The following is a 15,153-nucleotide window of genomic DNA, read 5'->3' on the forward strand; positions in this document are numbered from 1 at the left end:
TTCAGTGATGAGGAATAAAGTTACACAGGAGATAAGGCTCCTAAGAGAGGCTCAGTTCCCCAGTTGGCCCTTCTTTTAAGAGTACACCTGTCACTCATCGCCTCCATCGCCCAGACTTCTAGCAAAATAAAGCCATTTCCCACTCGAGAGCTGTGTACACTGTTTTGCCAGCCCTGCTCTACAGTCAGAAACAATCCTGCTAGCCAAGCACATTAACATCCTCATCTCACACAGGTTTCAAGCTCTTTCCGGATCAAAAATGTATGTATCCTTGCTTGTCTTGCCAAGACAAACCAAGTTCTTCTTTCTGTGACCAAGGTACTAGACACTGAAAAATAGCTGAACTCTCTCCCAGGAGGAAAATTAGGAAGCTAAAGTGAAAGATGCACAGGATCCCAGTGGGTCAGTTAACATACATTTCAGCCTGGCCAGAATCCATAGGCACTTTCATGTAATACTTAGGAAACAACTCAGTAACGGTGAAACATGTCGTAATGCCTTTTCCAGCTTTTCCGAGTACCTGTCATGGGTGTGGACTAGATCCCGAATATTTTGATAACCCAACCCTAATTTTCTGGGAGTGTAATGGTAACTCACTTGTCTGGTGTACTTTAGGCAACAGGTTATGCTCGTAAACCACATGAAGAATGAATTTTCTCACAAATCCAGCAAGTCTCATACTAATACTTCTGTTCCAAGGTATTTTCCAATGGATCTGAAAAAAGAAATTGAACTAGTATTTTGGGATCCTTTTCACCCATTGAACAGGAAGAAGGCTAGAACATAATTCTTGTAAAGAAGAGACCCTGAAAACACGACTCTAATCCCTACTGGTCAAGGCGAAGCTTTCATGAAGAAGGGTATGGATTTTAGTGAGGAGCTGGGGTCATGTTTTGCCTGCCAAATTTACTGGAGTATTTTCCCATTCTTGGCCCCACTGCATTAGGATTATTTTCTCTGTGTCAGAGTAAAGCTTCATAATGTGGATAAAAAGAATGATTAGAGAAATAGAACATAATTCATCCCCCTAAGCAGGAAAAAGACAGGCATCTCATAACTTCATTCTAACACACTGGTCTGGGCACCGCAATTTTAGTCAATCTTCTGTATGCCTGATTGTTTGCCATTTACTCTTATTGAACAGGTGCTTAATTAGATTCTCCTAACCAGCATAAGATATCTGACTCTCTCCTTACAAAACAAAGGCTCTTTAAATTATAATCTCCACTATTTGCCCCATTCATTTGGCCGTAAATATCTACAGCTAACCTTTCAAGCAGGAGATTCAGAAAACTGAGGAAATCCATAGGTTCTACCCAAGGTAAACCATGGGCTTCCCCAAGTCATGAGAGGAAATCAATATCCCATATCCTGCTTACAAGAAAGTGAGGTAATATTTTGATACCTTTGTTCCCTATAAAGCTTTTTCATCAGTAAGTCTCTGCTGCACAAATCCAAGCTCATTCTGACTGTCATGCTGCTGTTCCTACTCATGATTAGAAGCTCACAGTCTCTGGATCCAGCTCCCTTTAGCAGGGGTCATCCCCTCCACCCTCCCCTGACTCCAGGTCTTGCTCCCTTTAAGCCCTTTTCTGGATCTGTTGAACAGTTTATAGGGGCTCTGCCTTGCTGGCCCTGCTTCTGTCTTGTTCAATCTCTGTGAACCTCTCCCATATTCTGGTCCAGAGCTAGTACCCCATTTCACTTCCAAACATCTGATTTTAGCAACGACCTCAGCATTTTAAGGCCAGCCAATCTTGTTAAATCTCTCTGTAAACATAAACCCCAAGCAGATCTTTTTGAAAGCCTTTGTAATTCATGCTTTCCATCTGCCTGTCAGACCACACGAAAAGATCCACTCTCTGCTTCTGGTTTCCTTTCCATTTCCCTCTTCCTCCCAGGAGCCTGCCCTGCTGTGACAAATTTACTGAAATTTGCACAAATCCTGCCCATCTATTATATTCTCCCAGTTAAATGGTCAACTACTTTCTGAAGATATGTATAACAGGTTTGTAATTATTGATGGCAGTGAGACTTCAGGTAACCTGTTTTTAAGGCATTTCTATATCTTTTTCTGAATTTCATCTATGCTTTTTCCCAGTCATTTTTCATCCATTCATGTATTGGAAAAAATAAAAATAACCGTGGAGAAACAACTCTCAGCATAACTCTTACAAGCTTTAGAGCACATTAGTAAGATCCAAAACAAGAAAGGAGGGAACATAGGACAGAAGAAAAGTCTCCAAATCCATATTAGCTACAAGTATATGTACATTGAGAGCGTGCCACAGGATCTATCCTCACCCCCACACACACAGATCTGCATTACAGAGTTCATTTAGGCAGAGCTTCTGTGCAGTCAGGAATCAGAACACAACCTACATGCCACCACCTCTTACAGCAAATTAATCCACAAATCAGTATATGATGAGATTTTGCTCTTCCAGACTATCAGAACAGGGTTGTCAGGAAGCAATATTTTTCCCCCTGTAGTTTTGAGTGTGCAAGGAGTTAAGATAAAAATCTCAGATAAGGCTTTATCTCCCACATACAGGTAAATCCAATACTGCACAAAACAACATTCCAAACAGAATTATCCCCCAGGCGGGTGTCTCGTCATGCCCTTGTCCACATCTGCCAAATTCACACCCGTAGTAAAGATGAACATGAGTTTACTATAGCATTTGGATAGAGCAGGCCTCAGACTTTGTTATGGTTAGAAATAGTTAGCAAATGGCCTGTTGCAGTTAAGATTATTACTAATATCTTCTTGTCTTTAAGCATTTTCGTCTCTCTTGATGTACTTGCTTCCACATGAACAATCAATGAGTCACTGTAAAAACACCCATCTCCATTTTACACTGATTCCTCGGGCCTTGGCCTGTATTATGAACGCACATGTAATTGAATCTCCTGACCTCCATACAACACCCGATATTACTATAACTGAAATTAAGGGCTTTTCATAGTTTCCTTGAAAATGTAAATCCTGCCACATAGTACTGCCCTACTCAGCCTGTGCAGGCTCCCTCAGGAAAGGCGTATTATAATAGGCTTTTAATATAATCCAAGGAGCTGCCTTACACTTTTCATGAATATGAACTCAACACCCAGCAAGTGTTACACAATGTTTTTACTACACTCATGTAACACAGGTGCCAAGATCTTATTTTACTGATTCCTGAGAATTTTCACAGACCTTACTAATACATCCCAGTTCTCTGTTAGCTCTCATGAACCTAAGGACCCCTCAGGCCCTTGTCCTGCTCGTCTGTGCTGGAATTCATTTCTTCCCTCCTCTCCCCACCTTTTTCACCTTCAGCATTATTCAGCATTGGACTTCCTTGCAAGCCTACCTTCCCCAGCTCTGTCCCCTTGCACCCCTGTTAACCAGGGTGAGACAGCTCATCCCCCCGCCCTTTAACCTCTTCCCACACTTCGCCACGTCCCTCACATCCACACCAACTCCCCAGCATCAGCACCACACCCTCCTTTCCCGCCACCCTCAATAAATTCCACCAAACCCAGCAATGAGTCGCACAATTTAATGGTGAATTCAAGGCCAACGACGGGTTGCCAGACCCCGGGGTTCCACTGGCCGAGCCCCAGCAGGTCGCAGTGGGCATCCTCCACCGCCCCGGCAGTGCACTTTGCATCTTGGGTCAGGAGCATTGATTATTAGAGTCCTTAATAACATAGAAATGAGGGGTACTGTCTGAAAAATAAATAGTTTTTAGATTAAAACATCTGCTAATTTTTTTAATTTTTCCTTTTTTTTTTTTTTCCCCCCCCGAAGAAACTCCTTTTGGAAATGAAATGCAAACCACAGCATTATGCAACTTCAGGGGGAGTTTCATGGGTTTTATTTGCTTCTCAAGCTTACGCCCAGCAGCGGGTTTTATTTTTTTCCCTAATAAAAAGGTAGAGAAAAATAAACGGGAAACTGGAAAGGAACAGTAACAAGGCAAAAATATTTTTTGCAACAGAGTTCTAGTATTTCTGTTGCAACCCAGGAGATGGAAATGGGAATTTTCACTTGCCTTAATTGGTGCTAAAAGCAGGAGGGGAAAAAAAACACACTAAACCAGCCCGTTCCGCTCACGTTGTAACTAGTCATACTCCTCGTTGTTCCATCTGTTGAGCTCTAAACGTGCCGCCGTTCCCCCGGGGTGCGCAGAAGACCCCGGAGGCGGCGGGAGCCGGGAGCCGCTGCGCCGGGTAAAGATGCCGCCGGGGTTCCCCGGCATCGGCCGCCCCCAGCGGCGCTTTGCCCGCTCGTCCTATGGAGCTGCTCCTCCTCGGGTGTTGGGTTGGTTTTTTTTTTCTTTCCACCTGCTTAATCACATTTAAATATATTAAATACTTTCCTATTGTTCTTCTGGCATAGAAGTAATTGCTGCAGTTGCCATGGGGATGTTATGACAACACAAGGTGGGTGGATGCCCGCATGATTAGAATGAGGCAGAGGTGTCCCCCTCGCCTGGAGGACGTGGGAAGTTTGTGTGCCTGTCACAAGTGTCCTGGGAACGCCTGGCCCGGCGCTACGCTCCCACCGATTTCGGGAGATGGAGATACCTGGGCTGACCCCCGCCGCTGGGAACAACGAAGAAGAGATGTCAAAAAGCTGAAGGGGGGGATGTGGGACGCGTAAAAACCGCTTTCACCCCGAGTGATGCTTACCGCGGGTCTGGCTGCAGCCGCGTTTGCTCAGCGCCGGTCCGCGGACGGGATGCGGTACCGGCACAAAAGACCTCCCCGCCCCGGTGAGGGGCAACTGGAGCCGCCCTGCTGCGCTCCTGACTGTCCCTTCCCTTCTCTCAGAGGCCACGCCGGGCTGCAGTGTGGTTTCCAGGCCTGCAAACGGGGCATCAAGTCCCGGACAGCCGCGATGCGGCCTGGAAACCGCCCCGCAGCCGGGGTTTGCGGAGAGACGCATTGAGGACGGAGGGGGTGAGGGAGATGCGGCTCTGGAAAAGAGTAGGAGGGAAACAGAGCTTCCCCCTCGCCACCTCTCAGATTTAAAAATAAACTAGCCTGTCAATACGACTCCCCCCGTCGGTACCCCCCAGTCCCCGTCCCCGTCCCCTTCCCGGCCTCACTCAACCTTGCCCGGCTACAAGAGGTTCATTTTAGGTGAAGGAATGTCATTTCGCTACTAAATGGTTAGTCTAATTTGATCTTTATTATGTTGTGGATTAGGCTGATTCATATTAAACACTTGTGCGGTTAATATAACTCTCCGCAACGTGTCCCACTGTATGTACAGCAGCTGCTGTTACAGCCCCGCCGCTTCCTACGACCCACGGATTAAGATTTAATTAAGAGGGAAGTTTGCTAGCGCTCGCCCGCAGCCTCTCTGCTTTACAAATAATTTATACTCCGTTCCGCGGGTTTTTATTCAGGTGACAGCATTTTATTTTACTCTAAAAGGGACCTGAATATTTTATGTTCTGTACACGAATCTCTCCACCGCAGCTTCAAACCTAAGGGATTTTTTATTCTTCTAATCTACGCGAATTACCTCAATAGGGACAATGTATCAGATTCTCTTACCTCCTACTCCCCCCAGTTTAACAGCCTAAACTGTTCCTATGAAAGTTAATCGTCCTGATCCCCATTGTCCGTTGTATAAATCCAAGCTCGAGCCAACCTCCAAGACACGGCAACAATTCTGATAAATTGTCCTGCTCGCCTAACTACACAAGAATGGCTTTTATAATTAAAAGGGGAGCTGAGTTAAATCAACAGTTCCTAAGCCCTTCTCAACAGGGCTAGAATGGGAGAAATGTGGCGACCTGATTTCTTTAAGTAGCAGCTCTTTGTAGCCCATTCATAATCCTAGATATGGAAACCCATCCCGCACAAAGTCAGCCGCCTACCAAAAAAAAAAAAAAAAAGTTTATTCAGATGCTCAAAGTCCATCTTTTTTTCCCCAGTCTAACATAACCCCGGCACTTTATAACCAAACAGACAACTCCTTTTCCAATTAAAGTGGAATTAGGAAACTCAATCAAATTAGCTCGCTATTAAAGCCCTTCTTTATTAAACCGTTTTATTGTAGTAATATTAAGTTTCACTCACTCTTGGAACACGAGACTTTTAAAAGTTTCCCTTGTGATATTGATTTGGCTGCTCCCAGGGTGGATCAGGGTCAGAAGTATTTACCTAGGTGTAATCTGTAATATTTATTTACTTTTTTTTGTTTTTTTAAAGAAAATCTTAAAATTGTATCCAGCTTGATCAATTGCACGAGGGAAGGAAGAACTGCATTTTACTTGCTCTCGTCTTTTGATTTTACCCCGGGGCTTCCTTCCACAGCTACGGCGGGACGCGTCTCCTCCCAGATCCACCAGTATATTAACTGGTTGGTAGCAGCCGCGCTGTCAGCTCCGAGCCAATGTTTACACAGTTATATTTGAAGTGAGAAAGTAAACAGTCCAGCTGTGCCACGGAGCGGTTCTGTGGGATTAGGTTTCCATACCAACCAAATTTAGGAGCTTTTACAGTCTTAATTCAACCATGCACTGAACTTGTTCTTTGTGAGTAATAGTTTTTGTGGGCCAAACACTCCCGGGACTTGTAGGAAAGTCGCGCTCCGGCCTGGGGAAGGATCGCCTCTCTGGGGGCGCCCCTCCGACTCGTCGCGATAAAGAAATAAATAGGAGGAACGCCCAGCTTACTTTTTGACCTTGCAAAACAGTCGGACATCGTTGCCAAAAACAAAAGAAAGAAAAAAGAAAAAAGAAAAATCAAACCCCAAGCCACGCGTGTAGCCTTTACTCTCGAAATGAGGAGGCAGATTTGAAAGGACACACGGCTCCAAAAGTAAACCAGCGAAATTTTCCTGCGCGTAGCCCCCACACTGCGCTTGTGATGTCTTAACTCATTCACGCCTGTCACAATAGCGTTCTTACGTTCTGAAACACCGGCACGATTGTATATCCCTTTGCTTATCTTGACATAGAAACAATTAAAAAGCACATTCAGATTTCAGATACGAGGGAAAAGTCCCTCCCCGCTGCTAACATAACCCGCAGTCGGCAAGGTGGGCGTTTGCTTCAACCATGCTTGTCTTCTCTGCGGCAATGCCAGACTTCCTAAATACAACAAAAATCGGCGAGGCATCGAAGGAAAAAATCCTGCTTAAATTTACACCTCCGATTTCCCTTTTTCTTTCTTTTTTTTTTTTTTTTTTTTTTTCCCTGGCGTAAATAATAAAAAGACCAGAACCAGAAACAAACGCATTTGACAATTTTGATTGATAAGGAAATTGCTCTGATTTGTATGCTTCGTTTTTATTTATAAATTTTCCGAAGAATATCTGGTTTGACCATGATAAAAATGTAGCAAACATGTTTGTACTAATTGCATAAACTACTTTAAATATCGACTGTACTTGTCAAATGATTCTCCCAAAACACGCTTCCACCGTCTCATAAAATACCACTTGCCATTTGTAAGACTGATTTTTTTAATAGAAAATAACATTTATTTTATGAAATGGAAACACAGAATTACCTGTTAGAAACAGCAAGAAGTTTGCTACATCAGAACAAGCAAGCAATTTTCTTGCATATCACAAATGAAGGAGGCTTATTAAACCATCATACACCGTTGGTGCCGGGGTCCTACAGACAGTTACAAATATATCTACTTTCCAATGTTATATACAGCTCGTAACATTTCTGGGGGCAGGAAGGAAAAGGCTTTCAATTTGACAATATGTTTAATCTATATGCCTGGTAAGTATTACAATGAGCTGTCTAACCTTTAGCTTAACGTTAATACCAAGTTCACCTACGAGTTACATTAATAACTTAGATTTCCATTTTATAACATTATACACTTGCTAGTATACATATATATATATGTATGTGTGTGGGAAAGAGTGTGTGTGTGTGTGTGTACACACCCCACGACGCACCAAGGATATCCATGCTTATGGCCATAAGCAACAAAGAGCAACTCATGTCTGGACAATGAAAGTGCACCTTTATCACCGTTTTAACACACCTACGTCTGTCCGTGCCAGGCTCTGCACGCAATCATCGCCAGCACGGGGGAGAGGGGAGAGAAAGCCACCCGTGTCCGTCCACCCGTGCCTACCTAGCTACCTCTACGCAGACGAGCTTTAGGAAGCCGCCCCCGCTATTGCTTCTCGGGGGTGTTATTGACCATGGGCCCGTAGAGCCCGCCGGAGTAGACCTGCTCCTTGTGCACGGCGGAGCGGTCCCGCATGAGGTCGCTGAAGGCGTAGTCCACGGGCGGCCGGAAACCGAGGGTGGGCATCAGCCCGGCCGTGGAGTAGGGCGTCATGAAGGCCAGTCCCCGGCTGTGCGCCGAGTAGGCGAGGCGCAGGGGGTTGAGTCCCAGGTGGGTGCCCAGCGGGTAGGCGCCGGCCTCGGCCCCGAAGTGCGTGGCGTTGGGCTGCAGGGGGGAGAAGGCAGAGCGGCTGCCCAGCGTGCCGATGGCGGGGGCCATGGCGCCGGCTATCAAGGGCCGGTGGTGGGCGGCGGCGGCGGGGGTGGGCGGAAGGCCTTGCAAGGCGCCGTCCCGAGCCCAGCCCTCCTCGGGGCCCTTCTCCGGGCCGCGGTTGTTGAGGATCTGCTCGATGGCCTGTACCACGTCCCCGCCGCAGCCCTGCAGCACCAGCTCCAGCACGCTGCGCTTGTGCGCCGGGAAGACGCGCGTCAGGATGTCGATGGGAGTCCGCTGCCGGCCGCCGGCCGAGGGCGACGGGTCCTGCTCGTCCTTGTCCGCCTCCGAGCCCGAGTCCGAGCCCAGCGGACTGATGGAGCCCGGGCTCTCCTCCCCCTCCTTCGGGCCCTTGGAGACGGGCGAGCTCAGGAAGGACTCGCCGTCCCCGTTCTCCGAGCCCGAGCCGTGGCGAGCTTCTGGGGAGGAGGTGCCGGGCACGGACTCGCCGTCCGGGGAGAGTGGCTTCCCGCCCGTCTGCTGCGGGGTGACGGCGCGGCTCGGCAGCAGCGTCTTGGGGAACAGCTCGAACTTCTGCATCTTGGACTCTGCGGGGCGGGGAGAGGAGCGGGGGGGACAACACAAAGAGAAAGACTGTCAGTGCGGCTGCCCCAGGCGGGCCCTGCGGAACGTCCCGGCTGTCGGCGGGACCACCCGCCCGCTGCGCCGGGGGATGCCGCCTGCAGGTCCGCGCACACGCGCACACACACACACACACCCCGCGCCACCTCCTCCTCCGGCTCCTTTACCCGCCCCCCACGGTCCCGGGCTCCCCCTGAGGGCGCACAGCGCGGCCTTACCTGAGGCGCCGGCGCCTCCCTCGCCACCGCCCCCGGCGCAGACGGAGCCGAAGACCTCGTACGCGGGCCGGGGCGGGATGATGCCGTTGGCGGCCGCCAGGGCCAGCCCCTCGGCGGTGCCGTAGAGCAGCTGGAGTTCGCGGGCCTCGTTCTCCTCCTGCGCCTGCTGGCGGCGCAACGCCACCTGGGCCGCCATGACGCGCTGGCGCTCGGCGATGAGGGTGCACTTGGCGCACATGCAGTCCTTCCAGCGGCAGTACCGTTTGTGGCCCTTCAGCGCCGACACCACGCCGTGGTTGCGGCAACGGGCGCACTTGGGCGTCCGCGGGTACTTCTCGGCCGCCCGCAGCAGCAGCGGCGGAGCCCGCAGCAAGCTTCCGGCTACGCTCACGGGTAGCGTGGCCGCTGCTGCCGCTGCTGCCGCCGCCACCGAGCTGGGGGGTACCGGGGGTGGCGCGGCGGGCACGCTGGGCAGCTCCGACCGCAGCTCCATCCTGGCAAGCCGGCCCCGAAAGAGCGACCCCCCCTCCCTCGCCTTCCCCAAAGCAACGCGGGCCGGGGAGAGCCCCCCGCGGCGCACCCGCGCCCGGACGCGGAGAAACTCCCGGCGCCTTCAGGCGCGATCACGGGTGGGGGGCACACGGAGCCCCCGGTGCCGGCATGCAAACCGCAGTGCCTATCCCCTCGCCTCGCTCGCTGCCTCTGTCCCTCTGCACCGGCACACGGCTGCGGAGCGAGGTTAAAGCGCAGGAGGGGGCCGTCGGGAGCCTTTCTGCGCTCTCCTCCCCTCCGCTCCCGCAAAGCGAATCTAAGACAAGAAAATCCAAGAAAACTTAGAGCTCTCTCGCTTGCTTGCTCTCCGTGCGCATCTGGCAGGGCAGCGCCAAGTCCATCGCGCCGGGCTCAAAGCCGAGCTCTCCCGTCCGCGCTGACGGGATCGCCGCTCCCCACGGCGCCCCGGTGCAAACCCGATCCGCTCTTTAAGCTCCGCTCCCCCTTCCCCCTCTAACTGCGATCTCAGGATAAAAGCGTCCCTTCAAAGAGCAGTCCGGCACCTTCAACGACAGGATCCCTCGCCCAGAGGCTAAAATCCAGGAGAAAATTAAAAATAAGTAAATAAATCACCCCGCCTCCCGTGCAGCAGCACCGCAGCCGGACACAGGGGCCGGCAGCCCGCGGCCAGGCAAGCCCCCGCCCCAGCTCGGCTCGGCTGGGCTGACCCGCCGCGGCGAGCCCCGTGCAGGCAGGCGGGCTGGCGGGCGGACGCCGTCGGAGCAGTCGGAGCAGGCAGAGACGACAGCGGGGCTGGAGCGGGCAGGGCCCCGCGCCCCCCGGGACACGCCGCCGCCCCGCGCCGCGCCGCCTGACGCGTGCGGCCCGCGCGGCCGGAGCTGCAGGCAGAGCGCGCTGGCCGCCGTGCCGCCCGCCGCCACTCGCGCTATTGTTGCGCCCCGCGTTGCCATTAGGCAACATTTGACAACAATGTGGCGCCTGCTATTGGCCAGGGGCGGGAAGCGCCGCTCTGATTGGCCGCCCGCCGGTCCGCCGCGTCCGCCCGGCGGCTGCCCGCGCGCGCCGCGCCCGCCGAGGGCCGGGAGGGTCCTGGAGGGACCGGCGGGAGAGCGGCTCGAGCCGTGCCCGCGCGCGTGCGTGCGTGCGCTCCGGCCGCGGGTGCGGGCACACTAACCTGTCCGGTCCCTCACCGCCCGAGCGTCCGGCTTGTCTTTGCATTTAACCCAGTGGAAACGGTACCGGCCGGGCCAGCTGATTGATCTTTTTATTATTTTTTGGTTTTCCTGAGTGCCACTTGTCAAAAGGGTGGGGGGAAACATACTGTGGAAGGTGACAGTTGATGGTCTCCCCCGTCCCCTTGGAGATTTTGGTTTGTAATAGTGCGTAACGATGCCTCGCTCCTTCCCTTTTCCTTCCTTCCCTTTTCCTTCCTTCCCTTTTCCTTCCTTCCCTTTTCCTTCCTTCCCTTTTCCTTCCTTCCCTTTTCCTTCCTTCCCTTTTCCTTCCTTCCCTTTTCCTTCCTTCCCTTTTCCTTCCTTCCCTTTTCCTTCCTTCCCTTTTCCTTCCTTCCCTTTTCCTTCCTTCCCTTTTCCTTCCTTCCCTTTTCCTTCCTTCCTTCCTTCCTTCCTTCCTTCCTTCCTTCCTTCCTTCCTTCCTTCCTTCCTTCCTTCCTTCCTTCCTTCCTTCCTTCCTTCCTTCCTTCCTTCCTTCCTTCCCTTTTCCTTCCTTCCCTTTTCCTTCCTTCCCTTTTCCTTCCTTCCTTCCTTCCTTCCTTCCTTCCTTCCTTCCTTCCTTCCTTCCTTCCTTCCTTCCTTCCTTCCTTCCTTCCTTCCTTCCTTCCTTCCTTCCTTCCTTCCTTCCTTCCTTCCTTCCTTCCTTCCTTCCTTCCTTCCTTCCTTCCCTTTTCCTTTCTCCCTTCTTCCCTCCGCTCGCTCCCCTCTTTCCCTCTGTGCTCCCCCCGCACCCACAGGTGAACCGCACAAGCGCCGCCGCCGCCGCCGGAGCAGCCCGAGGTGAGTCGGATTTCCCACGCCCGGTCGCGCCGCGGCCCAGGGCGGCCCTGCCCGCCCCCCGCTCCCCCGAAAGCGAACTTCGCTCGTCCTTCCGCCAACTCTTTGCTCCGCGACACGTTCAACAGGCGCTTTCCCCGCTGGGACAATAAACCCCAGGGACCGATTTTTGAGGAGAAGGCTGTCGGGCTGGCAACTGTATATTAACCCCGAAGCTTTTGTTTTAGTGTTAACCACCCGGGTTTGACGTCACCTTCACTGGGAACGGGGAGGAGGCAGTACTTGGGCAGCCGTGCTGGGACATAACGACGTCTCCTTTCCCCAGGGCGCTCCCCTCTGTTCCCCATCAGGGATCTCCATCCTCCTCGGCAATTTTTTTAAAGTTCTTTGTTAGATCTAAGCAAGTCCTTCTCCGTAGCGGGAACCGCCTGCCGGTGCCCGGTCGCTGCCGCTCTCCTCCCGCCACCGCAGCGTCTCCACCTGCGCGACCCTTTCCCTGCGCCCCCCAAGCTGGACTGCCCCCAGGCCGGCCGCCTGCCCCCACGGCACCCGGGCACCCCAGCGGGGAGAAGAGAAAGCCCCAGGTTTGCTCTAAACGTGCTGGACCTGCCCATCGCTCCCTCGGCGGGCGGGGAGGGGCGCAGGGCCGCAGCGCGCCGCGGAGAGCCGTGGGGCAGCCCCGCAGCAGTACAAGCGGCGCTCGCTGATGCTCCACTGCCCCTTTCCCTTTTGTCACGCTCCGTCTGGGGTTGCGAGAAGCACAACTGCAAGGCAGCAGAGACCTCAAACTTTTCAGTATTTTTGTTACACTTACGTCGTTCTTCCTCTTTCTTTTTTTTTTTTTTTTTATTCTTTTACGAAATGAACGCTTTCCCACCCGACTTTCTGTGTGTGCAGCTGCCATCCACTCCTCGTGATTTAGGTGTTATAACACCTTTATTTAATACAGCCGCGAAGTCAAAATATCTGATTTAATTTTATTGGCAACCACTAATTTTACTCTCCGGGGAGAATTACTCTGATCATTTGATTTAATTGGGAATTCCTAGAACTCGATCAAACTGAATGAGAAACATTTAAATTATTGCTTTATGTTGGCTTACCATGGAGAAAATGTTCTCCTTTCTTCCTGGCAGTTTTGTTTGGTTTTGCGGTGTTTTTTTTTTTCTTTCTGCAAATACCTTCCTGTCCCCCCGTCCCCCCGTCCCCCGAGGCAGCCTGCCATCACCAACAACACAGGGCACGCGTTACACTTATTTCCCCCGTTCCCTTTGCTTTCAGGTTTGATTTAAATGAAAGGGCTGGGTTATCCTTTCCGTTTATGGCGGATTTAAACGATCTATTTTAGAAATAGAAAAAGAAAAGAAAACAAAACAACAACAAAAACCAACCAAAGACCCAAACAAACAAACAAACAAACAAACAAAAAAGCCCCAACAGAGGGTTATCAACCAGCCAGTGAAATGCGGTGGTTTCTGTTCAGAGCCTCATGCCGTTAGTAACATTGCAAACGGCGGTGTAGAATCTTGAACACAACCTGGGCAGCATCTCAAGGCATTACATCTAGTTTCCGTAGGTCGATGCAGCACGTCCCCCAGGGACCATATAGGAAGAAGGACAGTGTCCTAGCGCTGCGCATAGAAACACCCGCTGCCTGTTTCTGGTGTTTATCCCCAGGCAGCACTACAGATACTCTCTTGTCCAAAACACTTCACCGCATATCTCTTTTCAAATGTTACGCTCACGATCAATCCAACATCGAAATAGTCCCGTTTTGTTAACAAAAAATAATCGAATGTTTATTGCAAGAGTATGTAACACAGCCCTAGGCATCAGCAAGTCCTGAGGACATCCGTGAAAAGCTCTTTCAACATATCACGAGCGTTTAACGTTTTCCCACCCTCCGCTCCTTTCTGACCACCCCCGCAAAGGCAGGTGCAGCCTTGGCGGAGGCGGGGGAGCGCCCGGAGGCGGCGGGGGCAGAAAGCGAAGCCGCTTCCTGCGCTCGCGGCCCCGCCGCTCCCGGGAAAGCGCCGCTCTCCTCCGGCGTCAATCCTCACCCCAGAGCCGAGGCCTCATCTCCGGACTCGGGCACACTCCTCCTGGCTAAGAGAAACTCTGCTCTTTCCTCTTTCCAGCTCTCGTCGCTGAAGGGGGCACATTCAAACGGGATCCAACTTTTTTGTTGTTGGTTTGGGGTTTTTTTCTTACAAAGTGCCTTTGGAAAACGAGAGCCCCGGAGCCCGCAGTCTCACTTGTTTGATATTTCAATAATAATAATTTCTCCCCTCTCCTTATTTTCCTTTGGAAGCGTTCACCAGACAAACAGTGCGCACATTTCACAGATTTTATTCAAACAAAACACAACTTGGCTGTGAGTTAGCCCCGATTAGCAAAGCCGCGGCCAGAGTTTGCCATGGGGTAACGGTTTCTCGAGCTTTGTCCCGACCTGCCAGAGCGTTTCCAGCGTGTGCGGGGGTACGTACAGGAGGCAGTGTGTGGGTTGCTGTTGCTGCGCCCCTCTTTTCCCCCTCTTCTCTCCTATTGCAATTAATTTCTCTTTGACGAAGAGCAATAAAAATCTTCATGTACATCTCTGCTGTTGTGTCTTTCTTGGAGGGAGGGTGTTTGTTTTAGGAACCCACAGAGTAGCCGTTCTCCCACTGCACGGGCGGGTGTGCTGGAGAATCGGAGCGGGACGCCCCGGGGTTCCGCCGAAAGAGAAATTAATTCCTCCAAACCCAGCGAAATGCAACTTTAAAACCCCGAGACCTGTCTCGCTCCCAGCTTGGCTCGGGAGCTCCTTCCACCACCGTCAAAGCCACGAGAAGAGCCGTGGCGTGGCCCCGGCTCCTCGCCTCCTCGCCTTCCCCCCCCCCCCCCTCCCCCGGCAGGGGCTGGCCGGGCCCCGGAGGAGCAGCCCAGATTTGGCACAGGGCGCCAGAACCAGCTTTAGGGCCCGGGGCGAGCGGATCCCCCGCCACGGCGAGGCCCTGCCTGGGCCGAGCGCAGGCCGGCCCCGCGAGCCCCCCCGGGGGGGGTTGGCCAGAGCCAGAGCTTACGGGGCGCAGCGTCGCCCCCCCCGTTGGGCAACCTGCGCCTTCCAGACGCATGAAAAGCGGCGTTACTTCGTAACAGGAACGAAAAGAAACGCCGCGTTTTGTTGCGTGGTGCCCCGGTTGCTGATTAATTATCCCCGCTGTGTGTTTCACTCTGGCAGCCTCCAGAAACGCACGAAGTCGGCGCCCGTGACTCAGTGCTCACATTCGGGTCAGCTCGACAAAACACGAGCCTTTTTTAAAATTTTTTAAAAATCTTTATTCTTAAGAAGACCCCGTGTTTTTTTCTCTCCTCAC

General features: G+C 52.0%; 1 protein-coding gene across 2 annotated transcripts; it reads right to left on the minus strand.

Annotated features, from left to right (window-relative positions):
- Positions 1 to 8,148: 8,148 nt before the first annotated feature.
- On the minus strand, positions 8,149 to 9,768 carry DMRTA2 (DMRT like family A2). Of its 2 annotated transcripts, none has more exons than XM_086463308.1 (2): positions 9,276 to 9,768; positions 8,149 to 9,023 (listed from the first exon to the last, which is right to left on the minus strand). In XM_086463308.1, the coding sequence occupies exons 1-2, from the start codon at positions 9,766 to 9,768 to the stop codon at positions 8,149 to 8,151; spliced, it is 1,368 nt and encodes a 455-aa protein (XP_086319434.1). The 2 variants fall into 2 exon arrangements, with proteins under 2 accessions (XP_086319434.1, XP_086319433.1); XM_086463307.1 differs by having other exon boundaries at positions 9,204 to 9,768.
- Between the last annotated feature and the right edge of the window lie 5,385 nt (positions 9,769 to 15,153).

The sequence above is a fragment of the Leptosomus discolor genome, chromosome 3 (assembly GCF_034619465.1).
Source record: "Leptosomus discolor isolate bLepDis1 chromosome 3, bLepDis1.hap2, whole genome shotgun sequence".
Taxonomy (NCBI): domain Eukaryota; kingdom Metazoa; phylum Chordata; class Aves; order Leptosomiformes; family Leptosomidae; genus Leptosomus; species Leptosomus discolor.

Excerpts from the sequence above, each read along its gene's own strand:
- DMRTA2 (XM_086463307.1), bottom strand. The coding sequence starts at position 9,768 with ATGGAGCTGCGGTCGGAGCTGCCCAGCGTGCCCGCCGCGCCACCCCCG. Across the intron at positions 9,024-9,203 it reads TAAAGGAGCCGGAGGAGGAG|AGTCCAAGATGCAGAAGTTC; the intron begins GTGGCGCGGGGT and ends CCCGCCCCGCAG.